This window comes from Gnatocerus cornutus, chromosome 8 (genome assembly GCF_029298725.1).
Source record: "Gnatocerus cornutus isolate USDA-ARS CGAHR chromosome 8, icGnaCorn1.1, whole genome shotgun sequence".
Taxonomy (NCBI): domain Eukaryota; kingdom Metazoa; phylum Arthropoda; class Insecta; order Coleoptera; family Tenebrionidae; genus Gnatocerus; species Gnatocerus cornutus.
In genome coordinates, this window is record NC_142240.1 from 681,013 (window position 1) to 696,199 (window position 15,187).

The following is a 15,187-nucleotide window of genomic DNA, read 5'->3' on the forward strand; positions in this document are numbered from 1 at the left end:
TATGTTGCTCATATGTGTTTTGTCTTTAATTCGAAATAATAATAATAATAAAAAAAAAAAAAAACGTACGGAGTGATCATTTTAATTTGTGATCCAGGTGGCCTTGACAATTTTGACAGTTTTAGGTTAGAACCTGGAAAAAGCGAAAAACTTTGACAAGTAATAAATAAATCCTCTCATCAAATGACGATCGTTACATCCGGTCGGTCATTAAGACACTAAAATAGCTTGAGGTTTCAAAAAAGAATGTTTTTGCCATGATGAATAAATTTGAGGTTATGTCAAATGTGGGGTAGAAGTTACTCTCAGACGTGACTTGAAACAAAATCTCATAGCCGCCTACGTCACAAAATAAAACGATTGATTGTATTAGGATGTTCGAGACGGAGAGCACGTATAGGCTACCATCGGTGTCTGTATGCATGCATGCGTTCTTAACAGTTTCATGTGGGAAATGTGCAAAAATTTACGACGAATCGGAATGTTTCTTGAATTAAATAATCAATAGATAGTTTTGTCGAGTTCGTGCTTTCGTCGGGCGTTGAAATTTTCTAAAAATTACGATAAAAAGTCGTAAAAATCATCTTTCTTGGTTGAACGCAATCGAAAATTTTCCGTTCAGTATGCGCTCGTATAATGAATTAATTAATTAATCGATTTAACTTCTTAAAATGGATCTTTTTCGATAAATCAGTATGAATAAATTATTAGGTTTTCTTTCGATCAAAAAAAAAAAAAAAGTAACAGAAATTCCGATATTTATGCGTTTGTTTTATTAAATCTAACGACGTTTGGCTAAGTGAAATCGAAAAGACTTTTTTGGTCTCATGAATTGTAAACGTCAAATTAACATTCAATTGACAGCTTCGGAAACACTAGATTTACAAGCGCCCTGGACGTTTACACACGCCGTGACTCTGAGTCCAGCATCGGAACGAGAAGGGTCACGCCTCCTTGTTTCTCTCAGCGATCCAGAACTCCCATTCGTGGCTTTCGCAGCGAACCAAATCGTGCTTTTCAGCGCATAACCAGTGCTTTTCAGCGCAAACAAATCGTGCTTTTCAGCACTACAAAGACGTGCTTTTCAGCACATCGCAAATCATTAATGAGATAAAGCTCAATTAATAATAAATAATCCTGACTTCCCAAAGTCCCGACACATGAAAATAAAATTCATGTTGGGTGACTCCGCCCACCCGTCACAAATTAATTTTCGCACAATCTGAGACACGAATTAAAATTCGCATCGCACCCGGACAGAAGAAAATTCCACGAGGTCCGCCCAATCCCGAAGATGGCTGGGACGCTGTCCCTCGAAGAAACGGTGGCGAAAGCCGTCGCGGACTTGGGGGAAAAACTGCGAGCAGAACTGCTTGAGTCGCTGGTGAACGGTGTCTTTTCAGACATCCGTCGCGACCTCATCGACGTGGTTCTCCAGGCACGACCGCAATCCCCCGCTGTCCTTCCTCCACCAACGGACGAAGAAAAAGCGGAGAAGAAGAAGAAGAAATCGAAGAAATCGAAGAAACCGAAGAAGAAGGCACCCGAACCGATGGAAACGGCTGGCCAATCAGCAACGGCTGAGACAGCTGTTCCATCGACGTCCGCCGACGTCTCGACGCCGCTATTCCCCGAAAAGACCTCTGAGGAGGTGTTAGTAGGCGGCGGCGTCCCAGAGGCCGACGCGTCAATGGAACTGGTTTTCTCCTTTTCGGAGGAATCGGAACCTGAAGAGGAACTATTCACTACCGTTCTTAGCCGAAAGGCCTAAAAACGAAGAGTGGTTGTTTCTGAGAGCGAGGAGGACGACGAACGCGAGGCGAAATTGTCGACGAAGGCCCTTTCGAGGAACTTCAAGTCGGCTAAAAAGCCCCAAAAGGTCGTCCCCGAATCTCGCGACCAAAACGCGACTTCGGATCGTCTGGAGAAAATCCCACCGGTGATTCTCCACAGGGACGAAATAACGAAGTCGTGGAATGAGGTCTCCACACTTCTTCGGAGTCGTACCATCAGCTACACCAAGGCAAAAGCGGTCGTGGGTGGAATAAGAATCCAGCCAAGTACTGTCGACGATTTCCGTCGCATGACGAAATTGTTTGACGTGGAAAAGCTGCCTTTCCACTCCTTTTCGCTGAAAAGCGAAAAACCGTTGAAAGTCGTCCTACGTGGAGTCTCGTCAATGGCTGACATAAAGTCGGTCGAACAAGAACTCCTGGGGCGCGGATTCGCCGTGGGCAAATGCTCACGCATGATGGCGAATAAAAAACCGCTGGACATGGTCGTAGTCGAGGTTCCACGTGAACATCGGCACATTTACGACCTAACCACGGTTCAAGGCCTCCAGGTGACGACAGAGCCGCTGAAGAAGCGCCGGTCTAACGGCCAGTGCTTCCGTTGCCAGCAGTGGGGTCACTCACAGCGCGGCTGTCACGCTACCACCAGGTGCGTGAAATGCGCTGGACCCCATGTCTCTCGGGAATGCGATGGCAAAAACCCAAAGAAATGTGCGAATTGCGGAGGTTCGCACCCGGCTAATTTTAGGGGCTGTCCCAAGCATCCCAATGCGGGATCGGACAAACCCCAAGTCGCCACTCCCACCGTGGCGGCGCCAAAGAAGCCGGTACCAGCAAGGGGCATGCCCGAAGCGTCGAAACCAAAAGTGGAGACCGGGAAACCCGCTAAATCTGCTGCAAAGCAGGTTAAAAGCGGAACTCCAGGTCCACCCAAGGTGACGCCGCCCCCGAAGGCTCACAAGGGACAGTCCTCTGCCACAGACTCCAACTCCATGGAGATAGTGGCGCGGACAATTGGCGAGATGTGGAGCGACTTCGCAGCCACTAAACCAAGTCCCGACAGGTTAAAGCGCTTCAAAAAGCAGACAGACCAGCTGATGGAAATTTTAAGCCAGGCATTGCATGGTTAGAAAAACTAAGCCGGAGTCACTGCAGGTGGTCGTTTGGAATGCCAACGGCCTCCGACACAAGCGCAACGACCTAGAGCGTTTCGCAACGGATGTCCAGGCGGATATTCTCTTAATTACGGAAACACATCTGCGACCAGCAGATAATCCAAAATTGAGAAATTTCGTCCTGTACAGAAATGACAGACAAAACGGCGGAGGTGGAGGAACCGCTGTTTACGTCAAAAATTCGATCGATCACAATGAGATTGCGACTCCGCAACTGGAACGATTGGAGGTGACTGGCATCGCCGTACACACAGCAAACGCTGGTACGCTGAAATTGTACGCCGCCTATGCACCACCCTCTCGACTCCTGGAGTCTGACCTGGAGGAGATCTTCGACAATGACGGCGGCGCTACCGTATTGGCTGGGGACCTGAATGCCAAGCATCCCACTTGGAACAGTCGGGTCACAAATGTCAAAGGACGGTTGCTGCACAGATTTGTCGATCAGCGGGACATGGTAGTTCTTGGACCGGAGGAGCCGACCCATTTCGGGCATGTCGGCCGACCTGACGTCCTAGACATCGCAGTCCTGAAAGATGTCGTCCACCAGACGAGAATCCAAGTGATCGGCGGCGAGTTGGACTCGGATCATGACCCGGTGATTCTTCACCTGGGACGTGAAGACGAGATGGACCCGCCGGCAGAATTCGACAAAGTTAACTGGCAACTTTTCAAGGAGTCATTAGCTACCAGAGTCGGTCCAGTGCCGCGGATTTGGGTGAAAGAGGATATCGATCTAGCTATCGAAATCCTCGAGAGCCGCGTCCGAGAGGCGAAAACTGACGCTACGACCACGGTGTCTCTAAGAACACGTCGTGACGGCCTACCGACAGACATTCGAGACCTAGTGCGAGATCGAAACCGAGCTAGAAGGCGGTACCGCCGGACCCTAGCTCCAGTAGATCGAGCCGATGCGAATCGTTTGTGTGCGGAAGTCAGACGGAGACTTCAGGAGTACCGTAACAGTAAATGGTGCCAAAAACTCGAAGAGTTGACCACGGAGGACTGTTCATTGTGGAGAATGACCAAAGCCCTTCGAAATCAGCGCAAGCCGCTTCCTCCAATTCACGGTGAAGACGGAGTCGTCTACACAGAGGAGGAGAAAGCTGAGGCTTTTGCGCTAAACCTTGAACGACAATGCAGCCCCAATTGGGAGCATGCAGACCCTGACTTTGTCGATCTGATCGAAAGATGCGTCGAAAGACGCCTCAACCAAGTGCGCGCTCCTGAGATTCGACCAGTTTCTCCAGCAGAAGTACGGTCGATGATCAAAAAACTGAAAGTCAGAAAGGCCCCAGGTCCTGATGGCATCAGCAACAAGATGGTACGACATTTTCCTGATCTCGCGGTCATGCATCTTGTCGCCATCTACAACGGAATGCTGCGATTAGTACATTTCCCCGAGAAATGGAAAATCGCCGACGTGATCTTTCTCCCGAAGGGGAGCGGAGCTCAACAGTTTCCACAAAATTATCGCCCAATCAGTCTACTTCCCTGCATGGGGAAAATGGCGGAGAAGGTGATATTGTGGAGACTAAAGGACTTCGAACGAGAACACGTCATCATCCCACCGGAGCAATTCGGATTCGTGGATGGACATTCTACCACCGACCAAGTGCTGCGAGTAGTGGAACATGTCACAGACAGTTTCAATCGAAAACGGCACACTGGCGCGGTGTTCTTGGATGTAGCAAAAGCATTCGATAAAGTGTGGCACGAGGGGCTTCTCCACAAGCTACTCGACGCCGGCTTTCCGATCGGTTTGGTGCAAATCATCCGATCATACCTGGAAAACAGGAAATTCCGAGCGAAGATTGGAACTACGAGATCGACAATGAAAGACATCACCTCTGGGGTACCTCAGGGGTCCATACTTTCGCCGTTCTTGTTTGCCATCTTCATGTCAGACGTCCCGAAGCCAGTAGACGCCGATTCCACAACGGCACTCTACGCTGACGACACAGCAGTCTTGGTTCGAAGCGGTTCCGCTGAGACCGTGACTCGCAAACTCCAAGAAAACCTTGACAGGTTGGAGGAGTGGTTCACTCGCTGGCGAATTGAAGTTAACGCTGCCAAAAGCAGCGCGGTACTCTTCACCAAAAAGCGAACCAGGGACAACAGAGTAATAGACCCGGATGGTGAAGTCTTCATGTTCGATACCCCAATCCCATGGAGATCCGAAGCCAAATATCTGGGTGTTACTCTGGATCGAGGAATGACCTGCAAAACTCACACCACCAGTGTGAGGAACAAGGCTTATGGCATCATCTCGCAGCTTTATTCCATGATTGGGCGACGCAGTCGTCTCTCGATCGGCAATAAACTCTTGATGTATAAGACCATCGTCCGACCGGTAATGATGTACGCGTCCCCAGCTTGGGGTCACGCTGCAGCGACGCACATCAAATGCCTCCAGAGGGTTCAGAACAAGTTCCTTCGCACTGCACTCAACGCACCATGGTTCGTTCGCAACACCCAGCTCCATGAAGAAGCAAAAATGCCGTCTCTTAAAGACTTTATGCTGGCAACAGCAGAAAAGTACTTCCGAAGAGCGGCTCAACATCGAAACCCACTCGTTCGCGTAGCCGTGGACTACGACGAACAAATTCATCACAAGCACAAGCGCCCGAAAATGGCGCTTGTGGGGTAAGGTACTCTGTATCTCAGGCCGAACATGTTCGGCACGAATCAGTTTTGGTTCCATATTAATTCATTTGTAAGTTTTCAGACAATCAAGCAGACGGAAGAGTCCATGGCACGTTCCAACACTCTACAAGCAACAAGTTGCTCCAAGACACACGCCGTGCTGTAAAAAAATTGCCCAAATCGTCTGCTCTTCACATGCGTTTATAAATTAAAATCACTTTACCCATAATGAAGATTGATCACCAAAGTGGAATCTACCTAAATTATTATCTCAATTAAGACAATATTTCTATTTTTTAAGTAATATTAAAACGTTTTTTATACAGCGCCATCTTGTGTACTTTTTGTGCACCAACTACAAAATTGACAGAATTGACAGATGATGAAATTTACAAATGTCAGATGTGACAGTTCCCATAAATTTTGAAAAATCCAATTATTTAAATTAAAATTTTACGGCCAAAAAGTTTAATACAACTCTTGTGCGTTGACCATTTTACAGAGCTCAATGATTAAAGCACTCCGGGGCTACGCCGTCGTGCTTCAAACTGATTTCGCGCTGTAAAATGTAAGTTACCACACGCGACTGTAAATAACTATTAACATGATTCTCATAGGTAGGTTGTTGGTTTTTTTTTTTTTGGCGAAAAAATCAATTCGTTCGAGTTGAATTTTTGGCCCTGAGAAGGGCCGATGTGAAGATGGTCTTTTATACAAGTTTTTGTTTTTCGTTTGAGAAGACGACGACGAACGAATTAAATTTAAGGCTTCTTTTCGGTCTTCTTTGGCAACAAAACCGCCTGGATGTTAGGCAAGACACCGCCTTGGGCGATGGTCACGCCGGAAAGGAGCTTGTTTAACTCCTCGTCGTTCCTTATGGCCAATTGAAGATGTCTCGGAATGATACGTGTTTTCTTGTTATCTCTGGCGGCGTTTCCTGCCAATTCGAGTACTTCAGCGGCGAGATATTCCATAACGGCTGCCAAATAAACGGGAGCACCTGCACCCACTCTTTCGGCGTAGTTTCCTTTACGCAGAAGACGATGAATTCTGCCGACGGGGAACTGAAGTCCGGCACGACTGGAACGAGACTTCGCCTTTCCCTTCACTTTACCGCCTTTTCCTCTTCCGGACATGTTGTTGTTTGTTGTATTACGTTAAACAGCCAAAACACCACACCTACTGCGACTGACGACACGAAGCGCACGGACAAACGTACTGCTTCAAATAAATGCCGAAAGCGTGGAAGGCTAGAAATTTATATGGTCGGTACAGCGCCATCTCGTTAAGGCAATGGTCGAACGACGAACTAAGGTGGAGCGTCTGTTTGACGCTCGCTCGTTATAAATAGAGGGATTTTAGGTGTGCGGCGTTGCACGAAGCAAAGGACAACGGCCGCGAAGTGCGCCAACTGCGGGGGAGAGCACATCTCCGCCTGGAGAAGGTGTCCCGAGCGGCCAGGAATGGAGAAGCCAAGGGAACCGAAGAAGTGGGCCGAAATCCCGAAGAAGCCGCAACCAACACTCAAGCAAATTCAGCAGGAGGAAAGGAAGAAAAAAGAAGAGGAGAAACCACACTCCTCCAAAAAATCGGAAACAAAGTCCGCCCCAAAAACGGACACAGGTAAGTTAGCTGAAGAACTGTCATCTCTATTGATTCAATTTCAGGCTAAAAATCCAACGGATGAGGAAATCCTCCAATTCCACAAAACCATCGGTCGCATCGTCAGGATGACCGCGAATTAAGAAGAACACTTTGAGTGGGAGTAAGAAAAAATGAAGAAACAACTGGCGGACGGTTTGAAAATCGCCGCCTGGAACGCAGATGGAATCAAGAATAAGAAGCAAGAGCTGGAGCTCTTCCTCAAGGAGAAGGAAATAGATGTGGCCCTCTTAAATGAGACCCATCTATCAGGTAAGGACAGTTTAAAATTTCAACATTTTTATTGTTTTAGAAAAGACAGAGAAAACAGACAAGGAGGGGGTGTGGCCATTCTCATCAGGAAGAACATCCAGCACCACCCACTCAACAACACAGCCGCCAATGAAAACGTGGAACAAACCGGAATCGTGGTCTCCACGAAGAGCGGTAAACTCGCGTTGTTCGCGGTTTACTCGCCGCCAGGAGCACCAATCGACGAAGAGGAACTCGACGAAATCTTCAAAAGGAGGGAACCGACGATCGCAATGGGCGACTTCAACGCCAAACACATCGTCTGGAACAGCAAAATCACCAACACGCAAGGAAGAAAACTTTTAAGGTACGTAGAAAATCGAACACTCACCGTTATTTCCACAGATGAGCCGACAAGATACCCGCCTGGAAACTGTGGACAGCCGGACATCCTGGACATCGGAATCATCAAGGACATCAACAAAAGGTTCAAGCTGGAAGTGGAAGACGAGCTCAGTTCCGATCACAACCCGATCGTGCTGACGCTGGACGGAAGCCGAAAGCGAGAACCAAGGATCATCGAGAAGGTCAACTGGAACAAGTACGAAGAAAACTTCACCATCGAAGAAATCGACATCAACAACGGAGAAGAACTAGAAGAAGCAACGAAGAAACTTGAAGGAGCCATTCAATCAGCGATGGAAAAATCCAAAACGAGTAAGATTCAATATGAAATACCAGAGAAAGTTCGCGACGAGATCAAAGAGATCGTCAAGAAAAAAAGAAAAGCTAAAAAAGTGTTTCAGAGAACCCTCGCACCACAGGACAAGAGCGAACTCAACAGATGGAACCACGAACTCAGCCGGATTCTCAGGGAAGAAGAAAACCGGAAGTGGGAAAGAAAAATGGAAGAACTCAACGAAGAAGATCATCCACCATGGAGAATGGCAAGAGCACTGAGGAAGAAAAGAGAAGAAATCCCCCCCCTCGAAACGGAAACCGGAACGGCGTACGAAGACAGGGAGAAGGCAGAAGTTTTCGCGGAGAAGATGGAAGAACAATTCACCAACAACCCCTCGCAGGACAGGAACTTCGAGATGGAAACCGACCAGAACGTCCAACATCACCTCCAGGTACCAGAAGGGTACAGGATGGATGAAGCAACCGAAGAAGAAATCGAAAGGATCATCAAGGACCTCAACCCGAAGAAAGCTCCGGGAAAGGACGGAATCACCAACACGGCAATCCAAAAATTGCCACAGGTAGGTAAACAAGCACTACTGAAAATAACCAATGCAATTTTAGGTCTCCGGAAGTTTCCGGAAGCATGGAAGGAAGCAAGAATCATCATGATCCACAAACCAGGAAAGAAGAAGAAGGACCCCGCCAGCTACCGACCCATCAGTCTGCTCTCCAGTCTGAGCAAAGTAGCCGAACGGGTCATCCAAAGAAGAATTCTCGAAGTAATTGAAGAAAGAAAAATCATCCCGGAAGAACAACACGGATTCAGAAGAAGACACGGAACCATCCACCAAACGACAAGGATCACAGACTTCATCATCCAAGGATTCAACGTCTCAAAAGTGACAACAGGAGTCTTTTTGGACATCGAAAAGGCCTTCGACAGAGTCTGGCACCAAGGACTCGTCCGGAAACTTATCGATTTCCGGATCCCGTTGGCCTACGGTAAGTTAATCCACTCGTACCTTACTAATCGCTGTTTTCAGGTCAAAGTCAACGAAGAAGAATCCACCAAGAAGTGGAGCAAAGCAGGAGTCCCTCAGGGTTCTGTCCTAGGGCCGCTCCTGTATTTGCTCTACACCGCGGACGTTCCAACGACGGAGGACACCGTCATCGCAACGTTCGCGGACGACACGGCCATCCTGGCCCAAGGAAGACACACCGCAGGACTCGCCAAGAAGATCAACAACCACCTGGAGGAAATCGAAAAATGGACAGAAAAATGGAAGATCAAAGTCAACGGGAAGAAGAGCAACGGAATCATCTTCACGAAGAGACCAAAGAAGCACAAGCCAATAAGAAACATCAAGTTCAGAGAAGAAGACATCCCATGGAAGACGGAAGTCAAGTACCTTGGAATCACCATGGACCAAAAACTTGACTTCCAGAAGCACATCAACGAAGCGGAAACCAAGGCGAAGAAGATCAACCAGGAACTCTACCCACTCCTCAACCGGAGGAGTAAGGTAAGTATTGAAAACAAAATACGTATTTACACTTCTGTTATTAGGCCCACCATGACGTACGGAGCACCAACCTGGAACCAAGCAGACGAAAGAAGAAAGAAGAAACTCCAAATCGTGCAGAACAGGACCCTGAGGAACGCCATCGACGCCCCATGGTTCATGACCAACGAACAAATTCACAACGACCTGAAGATTCCACCCATTGAAGATGTCATCCAGAAGATCGCCAGGAGGCACTTCGAGAAGGCAGCAGAACATGAAAACCCAACAATTCGGAAGCAAACAGAAGAAACCACCACGAGAAGATTCAAGAGACCAAGACTCGCAATGGAAGAAGAATAGAAGAAAGAAGAAGAAGAAGAAAAGGTCCCACACTGGAAACACAAGACCACCGAAGAAGAAAGAAGAAAAACCACCGAAACAAAAGGCCACCGAAGAAAACAAGAAGAATGAAGAACACCACCGAAGAAAATGAACCACGACTGTGGAAGAACACGAAAACTCGTGAGACCACGTAAAAGCAGCCACCGACCAAATGATGATGTGCGGCGTTTTAGATCGAGTATACTCGTCGTAACGTGCACGTCGTGTCTGTCTCGTTTTCTGTTTTTTAAACGTTTTTTAACTCGACGACTAGAAGAGAATGCCACCCAAGACCAGCGGTAAGGCGGCCAAGAAGGCCGGAAAAGCTCAAAAGAACATCTCGAAGAGCGACAAGAAAAAGAAGCGCAGGAGGAAGGAGAGTTACGCCATCTACATTTACAAGGTGTTGAAGCAGGTCCATCCCGATACCGGTATCTCCAGCAAGGCTATGTCTATCATGAACAGTTTCGTGAACGACATCTTCGAACGTATAGCCGCCGAAGCCAGTCGTCTCGCTCATTACAACAAACGTTCGACCATAACCAGCAGAGAGATCCAGACGGCGGTGCGTCTTCTTTTGCCCGGTGAATTGGCGAAGCACGCCGTTTCTGAAGGAACCAAAGCCGTCACCAAATACACCAGTTCAAAATAAATCCTCCTCGAGCAGCTTGGAAGTTGGTTGGAAAAAAAAAAAAAAAAAAAAAATCGGTTCTTTTCAGAACCACAAATTCAACTCGAACGAATTAAAAATTTTCGTCTTCATACTATATAAGTTCCTGAGAGAAAATATAAATAGTGAAAAATATATTTAAAAAAAGTTTGACATCCGAGATGTTAATAAAAAAAGAAAAGAGGAGAGACAACGGCACGCGGTGTTCCCAAGCGGTCACCCATCCAAGTACTGACCGCGCCCGACGTTGCTTAACTTCGCTGATCAGACGAGAAGCGGTGCATTCAACGTGGTATGGCCGTTGCCTGGTAAAATTTTCCAATATGGTACGTCGTCGTTGACGATTTTTTGTGATCGTTCTATCGTTTGAATGTGACAGTCTTCGATGGTACGGATGTCAGAAAATGTACAAGATTTAAAAGAAGAAAATAATTTTTTTGCGAGTTTCTTTTTTGTTTTTTTTTGTTTTCCCGACGAAATGACGAAAAAGAACTCGTCGTATCAGGCGTTAAATTGTTCGTTTGACGATCTGAACGAGTCACTTGCGATTAATTAACGTAATTTAAAATTTGACAACAAACTTACTAACTTACTCACTTGCTTTGATGGAAATGGCACCCACTTGAAGTAAACGCCGACACAGACCGGAGATGAATAAACCCCGAACGGACGGGGTTAATTCATGAACTGACCGTAGTACGGTCGAAGGTTCGCCGCCGCCGCCGCCGCTACCTGCTTTCTTTCTTAGAACTGATAACAGAGTTGGTTTCTTTGTCCGTTCATTCATCGAAATTCCCACCACCCTGGCCGGGCGGGGTGGGTGTGTGTGTGTGTTGTTTCATGATTTGTTCTCGATTTATTCTTTTTCCGACATCGTTCGATTCATCGAGATGTTTTCGTCGAAAGTGTCGTCGCGTTTACAAAACATTAAAATTTTATTTGTTCCAGTGCAACGGTGAAACAAGAAAAAAGTTTCAAGTAAGTACGCACGCACGCACGCCTACATATTTCATTTTTTAAATCTTTCGACGTTCGTCGTTTCTGCTCGAAATGTCGACTAATAGTAGGGAATGTTTTGTGGGTTCGTTCGTTTTTCGTTTTTGAGAAGAACAAATGAAAATTTCGTTGGATTTCTGTCGACCGACGATCGACTGAAAATCCGCCGACATCGACGTAGTTTTATTTAGAGTGTGTAAAAAATGCAAACGATGCAAGATTTTCGTATTTTTGTCAGTTTGTGGTGTTTGGGAATTTTTTGGATGATTATAAAATGGTTTCGTCGAGAAAAATTGCTTCTTTCGCAATGAATTGGCGAGAAAAATTAAAAAACTCGTTCGTTCCCGTCGCTTGATGTTCGACGGTCGTCTGTCCGATTTTCCCTTTATTTTCGATAAATTGACGAGAATTTCGCCGTCAAAACTGTTTTCGGTGATGTTTCGATGATGGGATTTCGTCGTGTGAGGTAATTTTTGAGAAAAAAACGTCGATTTTGCGAAAAAAGTCGTTCGAAAAGTCCGTTCGTCGTACAAATTCGTTTCTCATGGTCGAGTCCGAAATTGACATCGTTTTTTTTCCGACCTGTTCGTCAAGATCGTTTTAAAAAATCAACTCCTACGAAAGGGGAAGGTTTTATCTTCGTTCTTGAAAAAATTCGACCTTCTCGGACGTCATCTTCGACCGTTTGTGAATTTTTTTCCTACACTCTGCAGGTTCGTCGGTCGTCGCTCCGATCCGTGCTGCGTCTCTTTGCGAGGCGATTTTCGAGAAGATCGCACGTACTTTTCGACCGATTTGTTCGTGAAACTTGTAGAGGATGCTTCCAAGTTTGTCTGGTCGAAAGCGGAACTTTCCTGTTATTCGTGGAAAACGCGTAACGTCGACGTCGAACTTGGATGTCATCTCCTTGTTTCGGAAGGTCTTTGTTCGAGTCGACGTTCGATCGGTCCCCGTTCGCTTTTGGAGGTCGGCTGGTCGTCCGGGAAAACTTGAGGTTATCCAGGAGGCCATCGCCGACCGAATCGCTCATGTTCCCGCACCCGGAGGCGGTGATCTTCGCGTAAAGAGAACGATGCCATCACGCGAAAGCTGTATTCGAGTAGTAGTAGTAGTAACAGTATTTTATTCAACAGAATTACAGTCAATGTTTACAATTTGTGACTTAAGATGTTTTAAATTCTGTTGAAATCGCCGCTCTAGGCTTATGCCTCTTCAGCGATGGTGTCGTGCAGGTGGGAGGAGTACAAAAAAAGAAAAAAGTTAAAATGAATTACAAAAAATTTTCTCAAAAAAATTAAAATTAATTCGGGAATAAAAAGGAACAGTGGAGTAAAAAGTATGAAAGGTGCATCCAGAGTGCGGTCACGGCCGACTTACGACGTGACTCCCGCATTTGCGCTAGGACTTGGGGAAACCGTGAAAAACCCAAGTCGGAATCGTCTCGCGGATGCTGCGAAAGTGGAAACTGTGTTGAAGAAATGTCAGCTGTTTGACGAGTTTTGAGATGCCGATGGTCGCGCTGTCCATTCTCCGCCGCTTCCTGTTGCCAACCTTGGACGTCGAGACGACCTTGGGCGGCTTCGGGGACGGCGGCCTTTGTCCTGCGCGGCGCGGCGGTCTCGTCTGAAACAGAAAAACAGCCGGCAGAAATCGGAAACAAAAATGTACGGAGGTGTAAGCGAAAGAATTAGAAGCTGGAAGAAAGACGAGAACAGTTGTGTTTTATTGGACAGGATTAGTGGGAGGAGCTTCAGGGTAATTCGATCGCCATGTTTGTTATTGTTGCGGCCGGACTGGAAAGAGAAAGTTGACTTGCGTCGTGGAGCAGAGAGAGAAAGAGAGTTAACGAGTTTTTTATCGTGTGTTCGGAGTTGTTTACACACGATTGGAATGTGGTTGAAAAGTGGGTCAGCTGAGAACAGCTGGGAGAGTTCGTTGCTCGAAGTCGACAGGGCCGGCTCCGATTGAATTTTTCGATGTTAATTGTCCCGGGGTGGTTGGAAATTCACCCCGGAAATTGGAGGAGGGCGCAGCAAAATTGGAGTTTCTTCCAGGATGTTCGTTAAACCGGGAGAATTTTCGAAGAAAAGCGAGTGGGCCTGGATTAGGGCGCTAGGAAGGTGGATTTTTTTCTGCCTCGGTTTCACTGGAAATCTTCTCTTGTTGCGACCTGTTGGAGCAAACGGAGTGAGCCAATGCTCGAAGATGGTGTTTTTCGCCAATGCGCTCCCGCTCTGAAGCGAACGGTGCACATATGACGCCTGAAGTTTGACGAGTCGTTCCAGGATCGGTTGTGTCTGGGTGACCTCGAACAACTGTGACGAGGGGAACCTAGGGCTTAAGCGGAAAATTTTACGAAAGATTTTTCTCTCGCACGACGCGATGGATTCCAGGCTGGATCTGTCAAGAGAGGCTAAAAGGGCGGATTTGAACTCGAAAAGAGGCCTGATGTACGTCTTGTACGTGTGGAGAAGGGTTGGGGATGAACACCCCCTGAGTCCACCCCTTAACCTGGAAATTAAGCCTACTCTTTTCCGAACCTTGGAAATTGTGGTTTTGAGGTCGGAAGAAAGGGATCCGTACCTGTGGAATTCCACACCCAAGTACCGAACACTGTCCTTTAGCGGAATTTCTTTGTTCCAGAGAGTGAGCTGGACGTTTCTTGGAAAGAATTTTTTCGCTCTTGTCTGCTTTCCATTTCTGAAAAGGACGGCTGTTGACTTCTCTGGATTTGGTGAAATTCGCCATTTCGAGGCCCATTCCTGGATGGTGTCGAGGACGCTCTGGGCATCGTTTGCCGCTCTCAAAGAGGTGGTGTTTCCGGCCCAAAGTGCTGTGTCATCCGCGAATTGAAACGTTCTTATTGTTTCGTTGTTTACTGCCGGGAAATCGTGGCAGTAAATTAAGTAAAGGAGTGGCGAGATGACTGAACCTTGGGGAACTCCCGCTTCGATTTCGATCGGTTCCGAGAGTTCTTTTCCGACTTTGATTTTGACGGTCCTGTTCGTCAGAAATGAGTCGATGAGGCCTGTGAATCTGTCCGAGAACTTGAGACTCTTGAGTTTCTGAATCATTCCGGCGTGCCAAACTCGGTCAAATGCCTTCTCAATGTCTAAAAAGACACCAACAACGCACTGTCCCGAGTTCAGGTACCTGGTGACGTCAGTCTGCAAAGCTACGAGAGGATCGGTGATTGATCGACTTGCCCGAAAACCAAATTGTGGGTCAGGCAGTATTCGATTCCGTTCACATCTGTCGCTGAGTCTTACGGTAACTATTCTTTCGAATATCTTTCCTATCGAGCTCAGGAGCGTGATGGGACGGTAGGAGTTGGGATCCTCCGTAGGCTTGCCGGGTTTCGAAATTGCTATAGCCACCCCGCTTTTCCAGTCCTTAGGAAAGTAGGAGGCGTCCAGACAATTGTTGAAAATTTGGCATATTGCA

At 47.1% G+C, this 15,187-nt stretch overlaps 1 protein-coding gene and 1 non-coding gene across 2 annotated transcripts; both read right to left on the reverse strand.

Moving 5' to 3' along the window:
- Positions 1-6,375: 6,375 nt before the first annotated feature.
- On the reverse strand, positions 6,376-6,750 carry LOC148169316 (histone H2A). The gene has a single exon (XM_088043614.1). The coding sequence runs from the start codon at positions 6,748-6,750 to the stop codon at positions 6,376-6,378; it is 375 nt and encodes a 124-aa protein (XP_087899740.1).
- A 4,184-nt stretch (positions 6,751-10,934) lies between these two features.
- LOC148169317 (5S ribosomal RNA) lies at positions 10,935-11,053 on the reverse strand. Its single transcript, XR_015770677.1, has one exon. It is a non-coding gene; the product is annotated as a 5S ribosomal RNA (ribosomal RNA).
- Positions 11,054-15,187: the final 4,134 nt, after the last annotated feature.